At 52.6% G+C, this 22,705-nt stretch overlaps 1 protein-coding gene across 2 annotated transcripts in view; it reads right to left on the bottom strand.

Moving 5' to 3' along the window:
- smurf2 (SMAD specific E3 ubiquitin protein ligase 2) overlaps positions 1-10,599 on the bottom strand; it is a 44,523-nt gene extending 33,924 nt beyond the window's left edge. For both annotated transcript variants that reach the window (XM_031894671.1, XM_031894670.1), the window contains exon 1: positions 10,308-10,599. In XM_031894671.1, the coding sequence (XP_031750531.1) occupies positions 10,308-10,359 (52 nt within the window). In that variant the 5' untranslated portion in view covers positions 10,360-10,599. The remainder of the gene's footprint in view (positions 1-10,307) is intronic.
- Positions 10,600-22,705: the final 12,106 nt, after the last annotated feature.

The raw sequence follows: 22,705 nt of genomic DNA, 5'->3' as shown, positions 1-22,705 counted from the left end.
TGCAGCCCCTGCCACCCACACCCTGACGCACAACAATGGGAGCGGGGGCCTTGCCGGCAGCAACACAAACAGACACAAAGCACATTTCAAACCACAACAACGTATCAGCTGTTGGGACTTGTTCTGTCGGAGAAAGAGGCGCAAGTTGTGTTGGTGCAGCTGCACGGCCCCGGCGCCTACCCACCACAAGGACATTCCTACCTCTCGCTCTATTCCCAAACAGGCTCCAGGGGCCAATGGAATTCCGGCAGCCTTGGCACACACAATAAGGCCCAGTGCGTGCCAATGGGGGGGGGGCATGGGTAACATTATATTGCCCCACAGCTTTATGCAATACAGAACTGCGGCACAGCTTAAACAAAGCCACCGTGCCAAGGGGCATCCCTGTGCGTGGGAATATTCCCCTTGTGCCACCCAGGAGCACAAAGCATGTGTGGGTGCCCAAGGCTGGCGATATCCCAAACTGTACTGGTAATAAGATGCTCTGTGGCACAGACACAGAACTAAAGCCTGGTTGTGCCACAGAAGCTGGTACACATGCCAACCTCTCCCTAGCACCCACACAGAGCTCCTCCTTGCCTAGGAACCCCAAATACAACCCTCGCCAGGGAAATGCCCAGGGAGCAATCTAAATGGTTGGCACCCAAATCTTACAGTGACTGGCACCCACAGAATAAACTACTGATGGCACAAAGGGGGGCTTGGCACCCAGGTAGAGGGACGGGTGAGCCCTGTTGGCAGCGAGTGCGGGCACAGTGCATTAGGGGGGACTCCAGGGACACAGAAACAGCTGCCAGTCATGTGAAAAGTTTATCAAAATAACAATTAAAGGGAAAAGCAAGTTTCTCTGCAGAAACGAGAGAAAAACCCCCGGCTCTTGGTTCAATATTGTATTTGGCGCCGGAGCTGGCACTCGCAGCCGCAGCCTGGACTCGCTTCAATCAACCGCCTGTCATTTTCCCACTCTGTCAAATGTTTTCCATGTAAACGCTCCGTGTTTGTTCCAGAAAGGCCATGAATTGGATCCAGCTGATGCGGGCGGCCCGGGGGGCAGCAGGAATCAAGGTGGCGGGTGGTTATTTCCATACATGGGGAAGGGCTTGGGAACCCAGCCTGCGGAGCCCATTTAATCTCCTAATTCCTCTCAACAGAACCATTGATCCCATTCCATAACGAGGGCTGCGGCACGGCCTCCCCGCCAATATAAAGGCCCCATTGACTCAGCTAAAGGTGAAGTTAAGGCTAAGGGAAGAGAAGGCTGGTACTCCTTCCTTTCACTATTTACACTGGCGCAATGAGGGACCCACCTTGTATGGGGAGTGGTGCCCGGGGGCAGGGCGGAGACACAGGAACACTGGCACGGGAATGCCAAGCCCAGGCATGGCACATACACACGGGGGCAGGATTATTTCCTACTATTTATATAGTGCCGTATAGTGATTATACATCATTCCCATCAGTCCCTGTCCCAGTGAGCTTACAATCTAAGGTCCCTATCCCATTCCCATCAGTCCCTGCCCCAGTGAGCTTACAGTCTAAGGTCCCTATCCCATTCCCATCAGTCCCTGCCCCAGTGAGCTTACAATCTAAGGTCCCTATCCCATTCCCATCAGTCCCTGCTCCAGTGAGCTTACAATCCAAGGTCCCTATATCCCATTCCCATCAGTCCCTGCCCCAGTGAGCTTACAATCTAAGGTCCCTATCACATTCCCATCAGTCCCTGCCCCAGTGAGCTTACAATCTAAGGTCCCTATCACATTCCCATCAGCCCCTGCCCCAGTGAGCTTACAATCCAAGGTCCCTATATCCCATTCCCATCAGTCCCTGCCCCAGTGAGCTTACAATCCAAGGTCCCTATCCCATTCCCATCAGTCCCTGCCCCAGTGAGCTTACAATCCAAGGTCCCTATCCCATTCCCATCAGTCCCTGCTCCAGTGAGCTTACAATCCGAGGTCCCTATCCCATTCCCATCAGTCCCTGCCCCAGTGAGCTTACAATCCGAGGTCCCTATCCCATTCCCATCAGTCCCTGCCCCAGTGAGCTTACAATCTGAGGTCCCTATCCCATTCCCATCAGCACCTGCCCCAGTGAGCTTACAATCTAAGGTCTCTATCCCATTCCCATCAGCCCCTGCCCCAGTGAGCTTACAATCTAAGGTCTCTATCCCATACCCATCAGTCCCTGCCCCAGTGAGCTTACAATCTAAGGTCCCTATCACATTCCCATCAGCCCTTGCCCCAGTGAGCTTACAATCTAAGGTCCCTATCCCATTCCCATCAGCCCCTGCCCCAGTGAGCTTACAATCTAAGGTCCCTATCCCCTTCCCATCAGCCCCTGCTCCAGTGAGCTTACAATCTAAGGTCCCTATCACATTTGTGCCACAGACAGCTTTGTGCCAGGGCTAGCGTACAGACAGCTTTGTGCCAGGGCTAGCGTACAGACAGCTTTGTGCCAGGGCTAGCGTACAGACAGCTTTGTGCCAGGGCTAGCGTACAGACAGCTTTGTGCCAGGGCTAGCGTACAGACAGCTTTGTGCCAGGGCTAGCGTACAGACAGCTTTGTGCCAGGGCTAGCGTACAGACAGCTTTGTGCCAGGGCTAGCGTACAGACAGCTTTGTGCCAGGGCTAGCGTACAGTTAGCTTTGTGCCAGGGCTAGCGTACAGTTAGCTTTGTGCCAGGGCTAGCGTACAGTTAGCTTTGTGCCAGGCTAGCGTACAGTAGCTTTGTGCCAGGGGGGCGGGGCTAGCGTACAGTTAGCTTTGTGCCAGGGCTAGCGTACAGTTAGCTTTGTGCCAGGGCTAGCGTACAGTTAGCTTTGTGCCAGGGCTAGCGTACAGTTAGCTTTGTGCCAGGGGCTAGCGTACAGTTAGCTTTGTGCCAGGCGCTAGCGTACAGTTAGCTTTGTGCCAGGCTAGCGTACAGTTAGCTTTGTACAGTTAGCTTTGTGCCAGGGCTAGCGTACAGTTAGCTTTGTGCCAGGGCTAGCGTACAGTTAGCTTTGTGCCAGGGCTAGCGTTACAGTTAGCTTTGTGCCAGGGCTAGCGTACAGTTAGCTTTTGTGCCAGGGCTAGCGTACAGTTAGCTTTGTGCCAGGGCTAGCGTACAGTTAGCTTTGTGCCAGGGCTAGCGTACAGTTAGCTTTGTGCCAGGGCTAGCGTACAGTTAGCTTGTGCCAGGGCTAGCGTACAGTTAGCTTTGTGCCAGGGCTAGCGTACAGTTAGCTTTGTGCCAGGCTAGCGTACAGTTAGCTTTGTGCCAGGGCTAGCGTACAGTTAGCTTTGTGCCAGGGCTAGCGTACAGTTAGCTTTGTGCCAGGGCTAGCGTACAGTTAGCTTTGTGCCAGGGCTAGCGTACAGTTAGCTTTGTGCCAGGCTAGCGTACAGTTAGCTTTGTGCCAGGGCTAGCGTACAGTTAGCTTTGTGCCAGGGCTAGCGTACAGTTAGCTTTGTGCCAGGGCTAGCGTACAGTTAGCTTTGTGCCAGGGCTAGCGTACAGTTAGCTTTGGTGCCAGGGCTAGCGTAACAGTTAGCTTGTGCCAGGGCTAGCGTACAGTTAGCTTTGTGCCAGGGCTAGCGTACAGTTAGCTTTGTGCCAGGGCTAGCGTACAGTTAGCTTTGTGCCAGGGCTAGCGTACAGTTAGCTTTGTGCCAGGGCTAGCGTACAGTTAGCTTTGGCCAGGTACAGTTAGCTTTGTGCCAGGGCTAGCATACAGTTAGCTTTGTGCCAGGGCTAGCGTACAGTTAGCTTTGTGCCAGGGCTAGCGTACAGTTAGCTTTGTGCCAGGGCTAGTACAACACCCACAAGCAATGAGAAGCAGCGCAGAGCACATCCCTGACACCTGGCCAATGGAGCGCAGCAGGGCCCGGCTGACACTTAGGAACATGTGGGAGGCGAGTATGCTGGGGAGCGTGCGTGTGTAACATCTCCTGGGTACAAGATTTCCCTGACCCCTCTGCCAACAAGACGGGTAATGTGAAACACACGCAGCCGGATCAGTTGCACTCAATAGCCGCCGGCATGAATAAACCATGGGGCACTGACAATTCTGCAGGGGTCAGTGACGCCGGTTACAGTAACCGTGCCAGGGCTGTTATTACACCAGCACAATCATTAAGTGCCCCCTTTCTGTGCCAGATGTAATTTGTACTTGTGGTGCCACTGGCACTGTGTGTGGAACCTGTGCTAACTCTATGCCCATATTGTGCCGCCTTTGCCCACAAACCAGCAGATACACTTTAAGCCACTGTAAACCCGCCTCTCACCAGCAGGAATTAAATGACAATGGGAGGAGGGTAATAGAGGGAAAGGTCCCCTTGCCCTGCATTCTGGGGCACCCTGACGCTGGAAAATGGGGGGTCCGGGTTCTGTGAGCGGATTGGCTGGCAGCAGCTGAAAGTGGCGCTTAGCAGGTAGGGTTCTGTGAGCGGATTGGCTGGCAGCAGCTAAAAGTGGCGCTTAGCAGGTAGGGTTCTGTGAGCAGATTGGCTGGCAGCAGCTGAAAGTGGCGCTTAGCAGGCAGAATACAATGAGGCACAGACAGAAAGAGATTATTGTGCGACGAGGGATCCAAAACAAACTGTGTTTAACTTCTCCTTTGCTTCCGGCTGCTCGGCCCGCAGCCCCACAACAGGTATTTCCAGAACAGAGCCTCTTGGGAGACTGGCACCCAGCAGCACCCAGAAACAGCGCGCCACCCAGCAGCACCCAGAACCAGCACGCCACCCAGCGCCTGGGAAACCTGTCGGCAAATTTTTCTACACAACATAGAACTCTGACCCGCTTGGTTATATAACTGGCACAGATACGGGCACAGCCCGGTACTCTCAGCCATCCTGTATGCCAGGCTGTACGGCAGTGTGGCACTTATACGGGCACGGCCCGGTACTCTCAGCCATCCTGTATGCCAGGCTGTACAGCAGTGTGTGGCACATATACGGGCACGGCCCGGTACTCTCAGCCATCCTGTATGCCAGGCTGTACGGCAGTGTGTGGCACAGATACGGGCACGGCCCGGTACTCTCAGCCATCCTGTATGCCAGGCTGTACGGCAGTGTGTGGCACATATACGGGAACAGCCCGGTACTCTCAGCCATCCTGTATGCCAGGCTGTACAGCAGTGTGTGGCACATATACGGGCACAGCCCGGTACTCTCAGCCATCCTGTATGCCAGGCTGTACAGCAGTGTGTGGCACATATACGGGCAAAGCCCGGTACTCTCAGCCATCCTGTATGCCAGGCTGTACGGCAGTGTGTGGCACATATACGGGCACGGCCCGGTACTCTCAGCCATCCTGTATGCCAGGCTGTACGGCAGTGTGTGGCACATATACGGGAAGAGCCCGGTACTCTCAGCCATCCTGTATGCCAGGCTGTACGGCAGTGTGTGGCACATATACGGGCACAGCCCGGTACTCTCAGCCATCCTGTATGTCAGGCTGTACGGCAGTGGTGTGGCACATATACGGGCACAGCCCGGTACTCTCAGCCATCCTGTATGCCAGGCTGTACGGCAGTGTGTGGCACATATACGGCACAGCCCGGTACTCTCAGCCATCCTGTATGCCAGGCTGTACGGCAGTGTGTGGCACATATACGGGCACAGCCCGGTACTCTCAGCCATCCTGTATGCCAGGCTGTACGGCAGTGTGTGGCACATATACGGCACAGCCCGGTACTCTCAGCCATCCTGTATGCCAGGCTGTACGGCAGTGTGTGGCACATATACGGGCACAGCCCGGTACTCTCAGCCATCCTGTATGCCAGGCTGTACGGCAGTGTGTGGCACATATACGGGCACAGCCCGGTACTCTCAGCCATCCTGTATGCCAGGCTGTACGGCAGTGTGTGGCACATATACGGGCACAGCCCGGTACTCTCAGCCATCCTGTATGCCAGGCTGTACGGCAGTGTGTGGCACATATACGGGCACAGCCCGGTACTCTCAGCCATCCTGTATGCCAGGCTGTACGGCAGTGTGTGGCACATATACGGGCACAGCCCGGTACTCTCAGCCATCCTGTATGCCAGGCTGTACGGCAGTGTGTGGCACATATACGGGTCGGGCACTTCCTCTTACAGGAACAATCCAAAGCATTTATAGGCACCAGTGACCCACTGCCCTCATTTCCCTGTCTGCTACTAATTAGCATTGCTCAGCCATGGGAGTAGCCTTACACAGTACCATAATGGGTCAGAACAACATGCACACCCCGGTACCTGGCCTTACACAGTACCATAATGGGTCAGAACAACATGCACACCCCGGTACCTGGCCTTACACAGTACCATAATGGGTCAGAACAACATGCACATCCCGGTACCCTGGCCTTACAACAGTACCATAATGGGGTCAGAACAACATGCACATCCCGGTACCTGGCCTTACAACAGTACCATAATGGGTCAGAACAACATGCACATCCCGGTAACCTGGCCTTACACAGTACCATAATGGGTCAGAAACAACATTGCAACATCCCGGTACCTGGCCTTACACAGTACCATAATGGGTCAGAACAACATGCACATCCCGGTACCTGGCCTTACACAGTACCATAATGGGTCAGAACAACATGCACATCCCGGTACCTGGCCTTACACAGTACCATAATGGGTCAGAACAACATGCACACCCCGGTACCTGGCCTTACACAGTACCATAATGGGGTCAGAACAACATGCACACCCCGCGTTACCTGGCCTTACACAGTACCATAATGGGTCAGAACAACATGCACACCCCGGTACCTGGCCTTACACAGTACCATAATGGGTCAGAACAACATGCACACCCCGGTACCTGGCCTTACACAGTACCATAATGGGTCAGAACAACATGCACATCCCGGTACCTGGCCTTACACAGTACCATAATGGGTCAGAACAACATGCACATCCCGGTACCTGGCCTTACACAGTACCATAATGGGTCAGAACAACATGCACATCCCGGTACCTGGCCTTACACAGTACCATAATGGGTCAGAACAACATGCACATCCCGGTACCTGGCCTTACACAGTACCATAATGGGTCAGAACAACATGCACATCCCGGTACCTGGCCTTACACAGTACCATAATGGGTCAGAACAACATGCACATCCCGGTACCTGGCCTTACACAGTACCATAATGGGTCAGAACAACATGCACATCCCGGTACCTGGCCTTACACAGTACCATAATGGGTCAGAACAACATGCACATCCCGGTACCTGGCCTTACACAGTACCATAATGGGTCAGAACAACATGCACACCCCGGTACCTGGCCTTACACAGTACCATAATGGGTCAGAACAACATGCACACCCCGGTACCTGGCCTTACACAGTACCATAATGGGTCAGAACAACATGCACACCCCGGTACCTGGCCTTACACAGTACCATAATGGGTCAGAACACATGCACACCCCGGTACCTGGCCTTACACAGTACCATAATGGGTCAGAACAACATGCACATCCCGGTACCTGGCCTTACACAGTACCATAATGGGTCAGAACAACATGCACACCCCGGTACCTGGCCTTACACAGTACCATAATGGGTCAGAACAACATGCACACCCCGGTACCTGGCCTTACACAGTACCATAATGGGTCAGAACAACATGCACATCCCGGTACCTGGCCTTACACAGTACCATAATGGGTCAGAACAACATGCACATCCCGGTACCTGGCCTTACACAGTACCATAATGGGTCAGAACAACATGCACATCCCGGTACCTGGCCATGGAATCTGCAGCTGGGACCGGCCCAGAGGAACACGCTGACAAAGCAGGTCATCACTGCATTTATAGCATTGACATTCCCAGCCATAATGACTTTATAACGCCGGTCTGTCAGGGGGGAAACCTGGGGCTACGCCGGTCTGTCAGGGGGGAAACCTGGGGCTACGCCGGTCTGTCAGGGGGGAAACCTGGGGCTACGCCGGTCTGTCAGGGGGGAAACCTGGGGCTACGCCGGTCTGTCAGGGGGGAAACCTGGGGGCTACGCCGGTCTGTCAGGGGGGAAACCTGGGGCTACGCCGGTCTGTCAGGGGGGAAACCTGGGGCTACGCCGGTCTGTCAGGGGGGAAACCTGGGGCTACGCCGGTCTGTCAGGGGCGAAACCTGGGGCTACGCCGGTCTGTCAGGGGGGAAACCTGGGGCTACGCCGGTCTGTCAGGGGGGAAACCTGGGGCTACGCCGGTCTGTCAGGGGCGAAACCTGGGGCTACGCCGGTCTGTCAGGGGGGAAACCTGGGGCTACGCCGGTCTGTCAGGGGGGAAACCTGGGGCTACGCCGGTCTGTCAGGGGGGAAACCTGGGGCTACGCCGGTCTGTCAGGGGGGAAACCTGGGGCTACGCCGGTCTGTCAGGGGCGAAACCTGGGGCTACGCCGGTCTGTCAGGGGCGAAACCTGGGGCTACGCCGGTCTGTCAGGGGGGAAACCTGGGGCTACGCCGGTCTGTCAGGGGCGAAACCTGGGGCTACGCCGGTCTGTCAGGGGCGAAACCTGGGGCTACGCCGGTCTGTCAGGGGCGAAACCTGGGGCTACGCCGGTCTGTCAGGGGGGAAACCTGGGGCTACGCCGGTCTGTCAGGGGGACATGGGCCTATGGGCACAACTCTATGGCTTCTGTATGTTTGCCTATAGGCACAACTCTATGGCATCTGTATGTCTGCCTATGGGCACAACTCTATGGCTTCTGTATGTCTGCCTATGGGCACAACTCTATGGTATCTGTATGTCTGCCTATGGGCACAACTCTATGGTATCTGTATGTCTGCCTATAGGCACAACTCTATGGCATCTGTATGTCTGCCTATGGGCACAACTCTATGGTATCTGTATGTCTGCCTATAGGCACAACTCTATGGCTTCTGTATGTCTGCCTATAGGCACAATTCTATGGCTTCTGTATGTCTGCCTATGGGCACAACTCTATGGTATCTGTATGTCTGCCTATGGGCACAACTCTATGGTTTCTGTATAAATGCTCAGAAGGAAACTGCCAGTGTGAATGACTCCATAAGAAACCATGATTCATATTCCATGTACTCTCTCACACTCAGCTGCACTTGTACTGACAATGCAGGGCACCTAGGCCAGAGGCCCACATATTGTGAAACTACATCTCCCAGCATTCAGTGTGAGCAAAAGGCAACCCGAACAACAGGGTTCACAATTAAAGGACAATGCCAGACAAGGCCAATACTCACTACCATGGATGCCACTGTAAATCTCTGCATGCCAAGCCATTGTGGGCATTTCCTATGGTTAGAGTGGGTACCCATGATTGCTTTTAATACCAGCCCCCCTGTAGTCAGTGAGGAAAGGGGGGCCCATATGGTAAGGACTTAGTAATACTGCTTTTTGAATGCCTAGGCAACCAGCTGTTAAAGAACTACAAATCCCAGCATCCTCTTCAAAGATGAGTTAAAGGGCAAATAAGGTCCAGCCAGAGTTCCAGTAGCCAAGGGTGGCAGTGCCCAGGGCAGATCCATTACATACCCCAATGACCACTCCAGATTTCACGCAAAATACAGTAAAATGCCATTAAAGGACTAAAACTTATTTCACAATCGAGATGCAACTCAGACACATTGGGGCTGAGGAGCCATGTTGGTACCTTGAGCAGGGGCAGAATCCAAAGAGCAGCAATCCTAGTTGCCCCAAATGCACATTAGCCCAGAAAGGGGATTGCGAAGCCTTGAAGGAAGATGGTTGCAGCCCCCAGGCCTGGCCGATAGGGGAGGGGTTGGGCATTTGGGGTTTATTTTAGGGTTCCTGGCGCCCCCACAAGCCTACACAAGTGACTTCTTCCCTCTAATAAGTACCCCCTATACAGGGGCAAGTGGCGCAGGAATCAGGCACATACATGAGCTAACTGCCCCATACAGGGGTACAAGCGCCAGACTCATATAAACTCTATTAATTAGGTCTCGTTATTGCCCTGTAATTAGGGGGCGCACTCACAGCCTGGGCAGGACCCCAATAAGCACAGGGTGTGACCCCAGAAGCACCCAGGGCCCCAAACCAACTAGTTACCCCCACCTAGGGCAAGTAATCCTGCCTCAAAGGGCAATTGCTCAGCTCCAGGCCAAGCCAGAGGGGCCCCTGGGCTCAATGGAACATGCAGGTTAGGCCTGAGGGGTAACTAACGGCAGGAAGTAGCTGGGGTGAATATTACCCTACTTGCCCCCGGAACTCATGACAAACGCACGGAATGCTGGGAAGCACCGGGCCCAACTTGTTGTTGTGATCCCTCCCACCCTGAGCCTTCTGCCCCACGCAGGGGTATCGGGCCTACTCACCGGTCAGTCGCAGCTTCACCGGCCCGTTCCGCCGGGATCCCTGGTTAGACATGGCCCCGGGGAGTCCCACAGCAAGGCTAGGCCCGGGCCGCGGCCTGGAGTACGGAGGGAGGGCGGGAGAGTCAGGCGGACTGTGGGGGCCCCGAGTTACCGACTAGCGCCATCAGCCTGGGGCAGAGCGGAGACAGCACTGAGCCACACGGGCCGGGGGAGCCACTCACAGCCCGGGGAGGAGGCACCGGGGAACAGGGGCGGGGCACAGGCGGGAATGGGGCGGAGACACGGACACTTGTGGGAGGAGACTGCAAGTAGCGGGAGGCAGGAATGTGGGCGGGGCCGGACACTGTGAGCGACGCACAGTCTGAGACTCACCATTACCCAGAGTTCCTCACTGAGAGACACTCACTGAGAGACACTCACACCATTACCCAGAGTCACTCACTGAGAGACACTCACTGAGAGACACTCACTGAGAGACACTCACACCATTACCCAGAGTTCCTCACTGAGAGACACTCACACCATTACCCAGAGTCACTCACTGAGAGACACTCACACCATTACCCAGAGTTCCTCACTGAGAGACACTCACTGAGAGACACTCACTGAGAGACAGTCACACCATTACCCAGAGTCACTCACTGAGAGACACTCACACCATTACCCAGAGTTCCTCACTGAGAGACACTCACACCATTACCCAGAGTTCCTCACTGAGAGACACTCACACCATTACCCAGAGTTCCTCACTGAGAGACACTCACACCATTACCCAGAGTTCCTCACTGAGAGACACTCACTGAGAGACAGTCACAACCATTACCCAGAGTTCCTCACTGAGAGACACTCACCCCATTACCCAGAGTTCCTCACTGAGAGACACTCACTGAGAGACACTCACACCATTACCCAGAGACACTCACTGAGAGACAGTCACACCATTACCCAGAGTTCCTCACTGAGAGACACTCACACCATTACCCAGAGTTCCTCACTGAGAGACACTCACTGGGAGACAGTCACACCATTACCCAGAGTTCCTCACTGAGAGACACTCACCCCATTACCCAGAGTTCCTCACTGAGAGACACTCACCCCATTACCCAGAGTCACTCACTGAGAGACACTCACTGAGAGACACTCACACCATTACCCAGAGTCACTCACTGAGAGACACTCACTGAGAGACACTCACACCATTACCCAGAGTCACTCACTGAGAGACACTCACTGAGAGACAGTCACACCATTACCCAGAGTTCCTCACTGAGAGACACTCACACCATTACCCAGAGTCACTCACTGAGAGACAGTCACACCATTACCCAGAGTCACTCACTGAGAGACAGTCACACCATTACCCAGAGTCACTCACTGAGAGACAGTCACACCATTACCCAGAGTCCCTCACTGAGAGACACTCACTGAGAGACAGTCACACCATTACCCAGAGTCCCTCACTGAGAGACACTCACTGAGAGACAGTCACACCATTACCCAGAGTCACTCACTGAGAGACACTCACTGAGAGACACTCACTGAGAGACACTCACACCATTACCCAGAGACACTCACTGAGAGACACTCACTGAGAGACACTCACACCATTACCCAGAGTCACTCACTGAGAGACACTCACTGAGAGACACTCACACCATTACCCAGAGTCACTCACTGAGAGACACTCACTGAGAGACACTCACACCATTATCCAGAGTTCCTCACTGAGAGACACTCACTGAGAGACACTCACACCATTACCCAGAGTCCCTCACTGAGAGACACTCACTGAGAGACAGTCACACCATTACCCAGAGTCACTCACTGAGAGACACTCACTGAGAGACAGTCACACCATTACCCAGAGTCACTCACTGAGAGACAGTCACACCATTACCCAGAGACACTCACTGAGAGACACTCACACCATTACCCAGAGTCCCTCACTGAGAGACAGTCACACCATTACCCAGAGTCACTCACTGAGAGACAGTCACACCATTACCCAGAGTCACTCACTGAGAGACAGTCACACCATTACCAGAGTCACTCACTGAGAGACACTCACTGAGAGACAGTCACACCATTACCCAGAGTCACTCACTGAGAGACAGTCACACCATTACCCAGAGTCACTCACTGAGAGACACTCACTGAGGAGACACTCACCCCATTACCCAGAGTCACTCACTGAGAGACAGTCACCCCATTACCAGAGTCACTCACTGAGAGACACTCACTGAGAGACAGTCACACCATTACCCAGAGTCACTCACTGAGAGACAGTCACACCATTACCCAGAGTCACTCACTGAGAGACACTCACTGAGAGACACTCACACCATTACCCAGAGTTCCTCACTGAGAGACACTCACACCATTACCCAGAGTCACTCACTGAGAGACACTCACACCATTACCCAGAGTCACTCACTGAGAGACACTCACACCATTACCCAGAGTTCCTCACTGAGAGACACTCACACCATTACCCAGAGACACTCACTGAGAGACAGTCACACCATTACCCAGAGTCACTCACTGAGAGACATTCACACCATTACCCCAGAGTCACTCACTGAGAGACACTCACTGAGAGACAGTCACACCATTACCAGAGTCACTCACTGAGAGACACTCACTGAGAGACACTCACACCATTACCCAGAGTTCCTCACTGAGAGACACTCACTGAGAGACAGTCACACCATTACCAGAGTTCCTCACTGAGAGACACTCACACCATTACCCAGAGTTCCTCACTGAGAGACACTCACTGAGAGACAGTCACACCATTACCCAGAGTTCCTCACTGAGAGACACTCACACCATTACCCAGAGTTCCTCACTGAGAGACACTCACACCATTACCCAGAGTCACTCACTGAGAGACACTCACACCATTACCCAGAGTCACTCACTGAGAGACAGTCACACCATTACCCAGAGTCACTCACTGAGAGACACTCACACCATTACCCCAGAGTCACTCACTGAGAGACAGTCACACCATTACCCAGAGTCACTCACTGAGAGACACTCACACCATTACCCAGAGTCACTCACTGAGAGACAGTCACACCATTACCCAGAGTCACTCACTGAGAGACACTCACACCATTACCCAGAGTTCCTCACTGAGAGACACTCACACCATTACCCAGAGTCCCTCACTGAGAGACACTCACTGAGAGACACTCACACCATTACCCAGAGTTCCTCCACTGAGAGACACTCACTGAGAGACAGTCACACCATTACCCAGAGTTCCTCACTGAGAGACACTCACCCCATTACCCAGAGTTCCTCACTGAGAGGACACTCACTGAGAGACACTCACACCATTACCCAGAGACACTCACTGAGAGACAGTCACACCATTACCCAGGGTTCCTCACTGAGAGACACTCACACCATACCCAGAGTTCCTCACTGAGAGACACTCACTGGGAGACAGTCACACCATTACCCAGAGTTCCTCACTGAGAGACACTCACCCCATTACCCAGAGTTCCCACTGAGAGACACTCACTGAGAGACACTCACACCATTACCCAGAGTCACTCACTGAGAGACACTCACTGAGAGACACTCACACCATTACCCAGAGTCACTCACTGAGAGACACTCACTGAGAGACAGTCACACCATTACCCAGAGTTCCTCACTGAGAGACACTCACACCATTACCCAGAGTCACTCACTGAGAGACAGTCACACCATTACCCAGAGTCACTCACTGAGAGACAGTCACACCATTACCCAGAGTCACTCACTGAGAGACAGTCACACCATTACCCAGAGTCCCTCACTGAGAGACACTCACTGAGAGACGGTCACACCATTACCCAGAGTCCCTCACTGAGAGACACTCACTGAGAGACAGTCACACCATTACCCAGAGTCACTCACTGAGAGACACTCACTGAGAGACACTCACTGAGAGACACTCACACCATTACCCAGAGACACTCACTGAGAGACACTCACACCATTATCCAGAGTTCCTCACTGAGAGACACTCACTGAGAGACACTCACACCATTACCAGAGTCCCTCACTGAGAGACACTCACTGAGAGGAACAGTCACCACCATTACCCAGAGTCACTCACTGAGAGACACTCACTGAGAGACAGTCACACCATTACCCAGAGTCACTCACTGAGAGACAGTCACACCATACCCCAGAGACACTCACTGAGAGACACTCACACCATTACCCAGAGTCCCTCCACTGAGAGACAGTCACACCATTACCCAGAGTCACTCACTGAGAGACACTCACTGGAGAGACAGTCCACACCATTACCCAGAGTCACTCACTGAGAGACAGTCACACCATTACCCAGAGACACTCACTGAGAGACACTCACACCATTACCCAGAGTCCCTCACTGAGAGACAGTCCACACCATTACCCAGAGTCACTCACTGAGAGACAGTCACACCATTACCCAGAGTCACTCACTGAGAGACAGTCCACACCATTACCCAGAGTCCACTCACTGAGAGACACTCACTGAGAGACAGTCACACCATTACCCAGAGTCACTCACTGAGAGACAGTCACACCATTACCCAGAGTCACTCACTGAGAGACACTCACTGAGAGACACTCACCCCATTACCCAGAGTCACTCACTGAGAGACAGTCACCCCATTACCCAGAGTCACTCACTGGAGAGACACTCACTGAGAGACAGTCACACCATTACCCAGAGTCACTCACTGAGAGACAGTCACACCATTACCCAGAGTCACTCACTGAGAGACACTCACACCATTACCAGAGTTCCTCACTGAGAGACACTCACACCATTACCCAGAGTCCTCACTGAGAGACACTCACTGAGAGACAGTCACACCATTACCAGAGTCACTCACTGAGAGACATTCACACCATTTACCAGAGTCACTCACTGAGAGGACACTCACTGAGAGACAGTCACACCATTACCCAGAGTCACTCACTGAGAGACACTCACTGAGAGACACTCACACCATTACCCAGAGTTCCTCACTGAGAGACACTCACTGAGAGACAGTCACACCATTACCCAGAGTTCCTCACTGAGAGACACTCACACCATTACCCAGAGTTCCTCACTGAGAGACACTCACTGAGAGACAGTCACACCATTACCCAGAGTTCCTCACTGAGAGACACTCACCACCATTACCCAGAGTTCCTCACTGAGAGACACTCACACCATTACCCAGAGTCACTCACTGAGAGACACTCACCACCATTACCCAGAGTCACTCACTGAGAGACAGTCACACCATTACCCAGAGTCACTCACTGAGAGACACTCACACCATTACCCAGAGTCACTCACTGAGAGACAGTCACACCATTACCCAGAGTCACTCACTGAGAGACACTCACACCATTACCCAGAGTCACTCACTGAGAGACAGTCACACCATTACCCAGAGTCACTCACTGAGAGACACTCACACCATTACCCAGAGTTCCTCACTGAGAGACACTCACACCATTACCCAGAGTCCCTCACTGAGAGACACTCACTGAGAGACACTCACACCATTACCCAGAGTTCCTCACTGAGAGACACTCACTGAGAGACAGTCACACCATTACCAGAGTTCCTCACTGAGAGACACTCACCCCATTACCAGAGTTCCTCACTGAGAGACCACTCACTGAGAGACACTCACACCATTACCAGAGACACTCACTGAGAGACAGTCACACCATTACCCAGAGTTCCTCACTGAGAGACACTCACACCATTACCCAGAGTTCCTCACTGAGAGACACTCACTGGGAGACAGTCACACCATTACCCAGAGTTCCTCACTGAGAGACACTCACCCCATTACCAGAGTTCCTCACTGAGAGACACTCACCCCATTACCCAGAGTCCTCACTGAGGAGACACTCACTGAGAGACACTCACACCATTACCCAGAGTCACTCACTGAGAGACACTCACTGAGAGACCACTCACACCATTACCAGAGTCACTCACTGAGAGACACTCACTGAGAGACAGTCACACCATTACCCCAGAGTTCCTCACTGAGAGACACTCACACCATTACCCAGAGTCACTCACTGAGAGACAGTCACACCATTACCCAGAGTCACTCACTGAGAGACAGTCACACCATTACCCAGAGTCACTCACTGAGAGACAGTCACACCATTACCCAGAGTCCCTCACTGAGAGACACTCACTGAGAGACGGTCACACCATTACCAGAGTCCCTCACTGAGAGACACTCACTGAGAGACAGTCACACCATTACCCAGAGTCACTCACTGAGAGACACTCACTGAGAGACACTCACTGAGAGACACTCACACCATTACCCAGAGACACTCACTGAGAGACACTCACACCATTATCCAGAGTTCCTCACTGAGAGACACTCACTGAGAGACACTCACACCATTACCCAGAGTCCCTCACTGAGAGACACTCACTGAGAGACAGTCACACCATTACCCAGAGTCACTCACTGAGAGACACTCACTGAGAGACAGTCACACCATTACCCAGAGTCACTCACTGAGAGACAGTCACACCATTACCCAGAGACACTCACTGAGAGACACTCACACCATTACCCAGAGTCCTCACTGAGAGACAGTCACACCATTACCCAGAGTCACTCACTGAGAGACAGTCACACCATTACCCAGAGTCACTCACTGAGAGACAGTCACACCATTACCCAGAGTCACTCACTGAGAGACACTCACTGAGAGACAGTCACACCATTACCCAGAGTCACTCACTGAGAGACAGTCACACCATTACCCAGAGTCACTCACTGAGAGACACTCACTGAGAGACACTCACCCCATTACCCAGAGTCACTCACTGAGAGACAGTCACCCCATTACCCAGAGTCACTCACTGAGAGACACTCACTGAGAGACAGTCACACCATTACCCAGAGTCACTCACTGAGAGACAGTCACACCATTACCCAGAGTCACTCACTGAGAGACACTCACACCATTACCCAGAGTTCCTCACTGAGAGACACTCACACCATTACCCAGAGTTCCTCACTGAGAGGACACTCACACCATTACCCAGAGTTCCTCACTGAGAGACACTCACTGAGAGACAGTCACACCATTACCCAGAGTCACTCACTGAGAGACATTCACACCATTACCCAGAGTCACTCACTGAGAGACACTCACTGAGAGACAGTCACACCATTACCCAGAGTCACTCACTGAGAGACACTCACTGAGAGACACTCACACCATTACCCAGAGTTCCTCACTGAGAGACACTCACTGAGAGACAGTCACACCATTACCCAGAGTTCCTCACTGAGAGACACTCACACCATTACCCAGAGTTCCTCACTGAGAGACACTCACACCATTACCAGAGTCACTCACTGAGAGACACTCACACCATTACCCAGAGTCACTCACTGAGAGACAGTCACACCATTACCCAGAGTCACTCACTGAGAGACACTCACACCATTACCCAGAGTCACTCACTGAGAGACAGTCACACCATTACCCAGAGTCACTCACTGAGAGACACTCACACCATTACCAGATCACTCACTGAGAGACAGTCACACCATTACCCAGAGTCACTCACTGAGAGACACTCACACCATTACCAGAGTTCCTCACTGAGAGACACTCACACCATTACCCAGAGTTCCTCACTGAGAGACACTCACTGAGAGACACTCACACCATTACCCAGAGTTCCTCACTGAGAGACACTCACTGAGAGACACTCACACCATTACCCAGAGACACTCACTGAGAGACACTCACTGAGAGACACTCACACCATTACCCAGAGGACACTCACTGAGAGACACTCACACCATTACCAGAGTCACTCACTGAGAGACACTCACTGAGAGACACTCACCCCATTACCCAGAGTTCCTCACTGAGAGACACTCACACCATTACCCAGAGTTCCTCACTGAGAGACACTCACTGAGAGACACTCACACCATTACCCAGAGTTCCTCACTGAGAGACACTCACTGAGAGACACTCACACCATTACCCAGAGTCACTCACTGAGAGACACACACCATTACCCAGAGTTCCTCACTGAGAGACACTCACTGAGAGACACTCACTGAGAGACACTCACACCATTACCCAGAGTCACTCACTGAGAGACACTCACACCATTACCCAGAGTTCCTCACTGAGAGACACTCACTGAGAGACAGTCACACCATTACCCAGAGACACTCACTGAGAGACACTCACACTATTACCCAGAGTCACTCACTGAGAGACACTCACTGAGAGACACTCACCCCATTACCCAGAGTTCCTCACTGAGAGACACTCACACCATTACCCAGAGTTCCTCACTGAGAGACACTCACTGAGAGACACTCACACCATTACCCAGAGTTCCTCACTGAGAGACACTCACTGAGAGACACTCACACCATTACCCAGAGTTCCTCACTGAGAGACACTCACACCATTACCCAGAGTTCCTCACTGAGAGACACTCACACCATTACCCAGAGTTCCTCACTGAGAGACACTCACACCATTACCCAGAGTTCCTCACTGAGAGACACTCACTGAGAGACAGTCACCCCATTACCCAGAGTTCCTCACTGAGAGACACTCACCCCATTACCCAGAGTTCCTCACTGAGAGACACTCACTGAGAGACACTCACACCATTACCCAGAGACACTCACTGAGAGACAGTCACACCATTACCCAGAGTTCCTCACTGAGAGACACTCACACCATTACCCAGAGTTCCTCACTGAGAGACACTCACTGGGAGACAGTCACACCATTACCCAGAGTTCCTCACTGAGAGACACTCACCCCATTATCCAGAGTTCCTCACTGAGAGACACTCACCCCATTACCCAGAGTCACTCACTGAGAGACACTCACTGAGAGACACTCACACCATTACCCAGAGTCACTCACTGAGAGACACTCACTGAGAGACACTCACACCATTACCCAGAGTCACTCACTGAGAGACACTCACTGAGAGACAGTCACACCATTACCCAGAGTTCCTCACTGAGAGACACTCACACCATTACCCAGAGTCACTCACTGAGAGACAGTCACACCATTACCCAGAGTCACTCACTGAGAGACAGTCACACCATTACCCAGAGTCACTCACTGAGAGGACAGTCACACCATTACCCAGAGTCCCTCACTGAGAGACACTCACTGAGAGACAGTCACACCATTACCCAGAGTCCCTCACTGAGAGACACTCACTGAGAGACAGTCACACCATTACCCAGAGTCACTCACTGAGAGACACTCACTGAGAGACACTCACTGAGAGACACTCACACCATTACCCAGAGACACTCACTGAGAGACACTCACTGAGAGACACTCACACCATTACCCAGAGTCACTCACTGAGAGACACTCACTGAGAGACACTCACACCATTATCCAGAGTTCCTCACTGAGAGACACTCACTGAGAGACACTCACACCATTACCCAGAGTCCCTCACTGAGAGACAGTCACACCATTACCCAGAGTCACTCACTGAGAGACACTCACTGAGAGACAGTCACACCATTACCCAGAGTCACTCACTGAGAGACAGTCACACCATTACCCAGAGACACTCACTGAGAGACACTCACACCATTACCCAGAGTCCCTCACTGAGAGACAGTCACACCATTACCCAGAGTCACTCACTGAGAGACAGTCACACCATTACCCAGAGTCACTCACTGAGAGACAGTCACACCATTACCCAGAGTCACTCACTGAGAGACACTCACTGAGAGACAGTCACACCATTACCCAGAGTCACTCACTGAGAGACAGTCACACCATTACCCAGAGTCACTCACTGAGAGACACTCACTGAGAGACACTCACCCCATTACCCAGAGTCACTCACTGAGAGACAGTCACCCCATTACCCAGAGTCACTCACTGAGAGACACTCACTGAGAGACAGTCACACCATTACCCAGAGTCACTCACTGAGAGACAGTCACACCATTACCCAGAGTCACTCACTGAGAGACACTCACACCATTACCCAGAGTTCCTCACTGAGAGACACTCACACCATTACCCAGAGTTCCTCACTGAGAGACACTCACTGAGAGACAGTCACACCATTACCCAGAGTCACTCACTGAGAGACATTCACACCATTACCCAGAGTCACTCACTGAGAGACACTCACTGAGAGACAGTCACACCATTACCCAGAGTCACTCACTGAGAGACACTCACTGAGAGACACTCACACCATTACCCAGAGTTCCTCACTGAGAGACACTCACTGAGAGACAGTCACACCATTACCCAGAGTTCCTCACTGAGAGACACTCACACCATTACCCAGAGTTCCTCACTGAGAGACACTCACACCATTACCCAGAGTCACTCACTGAGAGACACTCACACCATTACCCAGAGTCACTCACTGAGAGACAGTCACACCATTACCCAGAGTCACTCACTGAGAGACACTCACACCATTACCCAGAGTCACTCACTGAGAGACAGTCACACCATTACCCAGAGTCACTCACTGAGAGACACTCACACCATTACCCAGAGTCACTCACTGAGAGACAGTCACACCATTACCCAGAGTCACTCACTGAGAGACACTCACACCATTACCCAGAGTTCCTCACTGAGAGACACTCACACCATTACCCAGAGTCCCTCACTGAGAGACACTCACTGAGAGACACTCACACCATTACCCAGAGTTCCTCACTGAGAGACACTCACTGAGAGACAGTCACACCATTACCCAGAGTTCCTCACTGAGAGACACTCACCCCATTACCCAGAGTTCCTCACTGAGAGACACTCACTGAGAGACACTCACACCATTACCCAGAGACACTCACTGAGAGACAGTCACACCATTACCCAGAGTTCCTCACTGAGAGACACTCACACCATTACCCAGAGTTCCTCACTGAGAGACACTCACTGGGAGACAGTCACACCATTACCCAGAGTTCCTCACTGAGAGACACTCACCCCATTACCCAGAGTTCCTCACTGAGAGACACTCACCCCATTACCCAGAGTTCCTCACTGAGAGACACTCACTGAGAGACACTCACACCATTACCCAGAGTCACTCACTGAGAGACACTCACTGAGAGACACTCACACCATTACCCAGAGTCACTCACTGAGAGACACTCACTGAGAGACAGTCACACCATTACCCAGAGTTCCTCACTGAGAGACACTCACACCATTACCCAGAGTCACTCACTGAGAGACAGTCACACCATTACCCAGAGTCACTCACTGAGAGACAGTCACACCATTACCCAGAGTCACTCACTGAGAGACAGTCACACCATTACCCAGAGTCCCTCACTGAGAGACACTCACTGAGAGACGGTCACACCATTACCCAGAGTCCCTCACTGAGAGACACTCACTGAGAGACAGTCACACCCATTACCCAGAGTCACTCACTGAGAGACACTCACTGAGAGACACTCACTGAGAGACACTCACACCATTACCCAGAGGACACTCACTGAGAGGACACTCACACCATTATCCAGAGTTCCTCACTGAGAGACACTCACTGAGAGACACTCACACCATTACCCAGAGTCCCTCACTGAGAGACACTCACTGAGAGACAGTCACACCATTACCCAGAGTCACTCACTGAGAGACACTCACTGAGAGACAGTCACACCATTACCCAGAGTCACTCACTGAGAGACAGTCACACCATTACCCAGAGACACTCACTGAGAGACACTCACACCATTACCCAGAGTCCCTCACTGAGAGACAGTCACACCATTACCCAGAGTCACTCACTGAGAGACAGTCACACCATTACCCAGAGTCACTCACTGAGAGACAGTCACACCATTACCCAGAGTCACTCACTGAGAGACACTCACTGAGAGACAGTCACACCATTACCCAGAGTCACTCACTGAGAGACAGTCACACCATTACCCAGAGTCACTCACTGAGAGACACTCACTGAGAGACACTCACCCCATTACCCAGAGTCACTCACTGAGAGACAGTCACCCCATTACCCAGAGTCACTCACTGAGAGACACTCACTGAGAGACAGTCACACCATTACCCAGAGTCACTCACTGAGAGACAGTCACACCATTACCCAGAGTCACTCACTGAGAGACACTCACACCATTACCCAGAGTTCCTCACTGAGAGACACTCACACCATTACCCAGAGTTCCTCACTGAGAGACACTCACACCATTACCCAGAGTTCCTCACTGAGAGACACTCACTGAGAGACAGTCACACCATTACCCAGAGTCACTCACTGAGAGACATTCACACCATTACCCAGAGTCACTCACTGAGAGACACTCACTGAGAGACAGTCACACCATTACCCAGAG

This window comes from Xenopus tropicalis, chromosome 10 (assembly GCF_000004195.4).
Source record: "Xenopus tropicalis strain Nigerian chromosome 10, UCB_Xtro_10.0, whole genome shotgun sequence".
NCBI lineage: Eukaryota > Metazoa > Chordata > Amphibia > Anura > Pipidae > Xenopus > Xenopus tropicalis.
The sequence above is the reverse complement of the archived record's forward strand: the minus strand, read 5'-3'. Positions and strand labels throughout refer to the sequence as shown.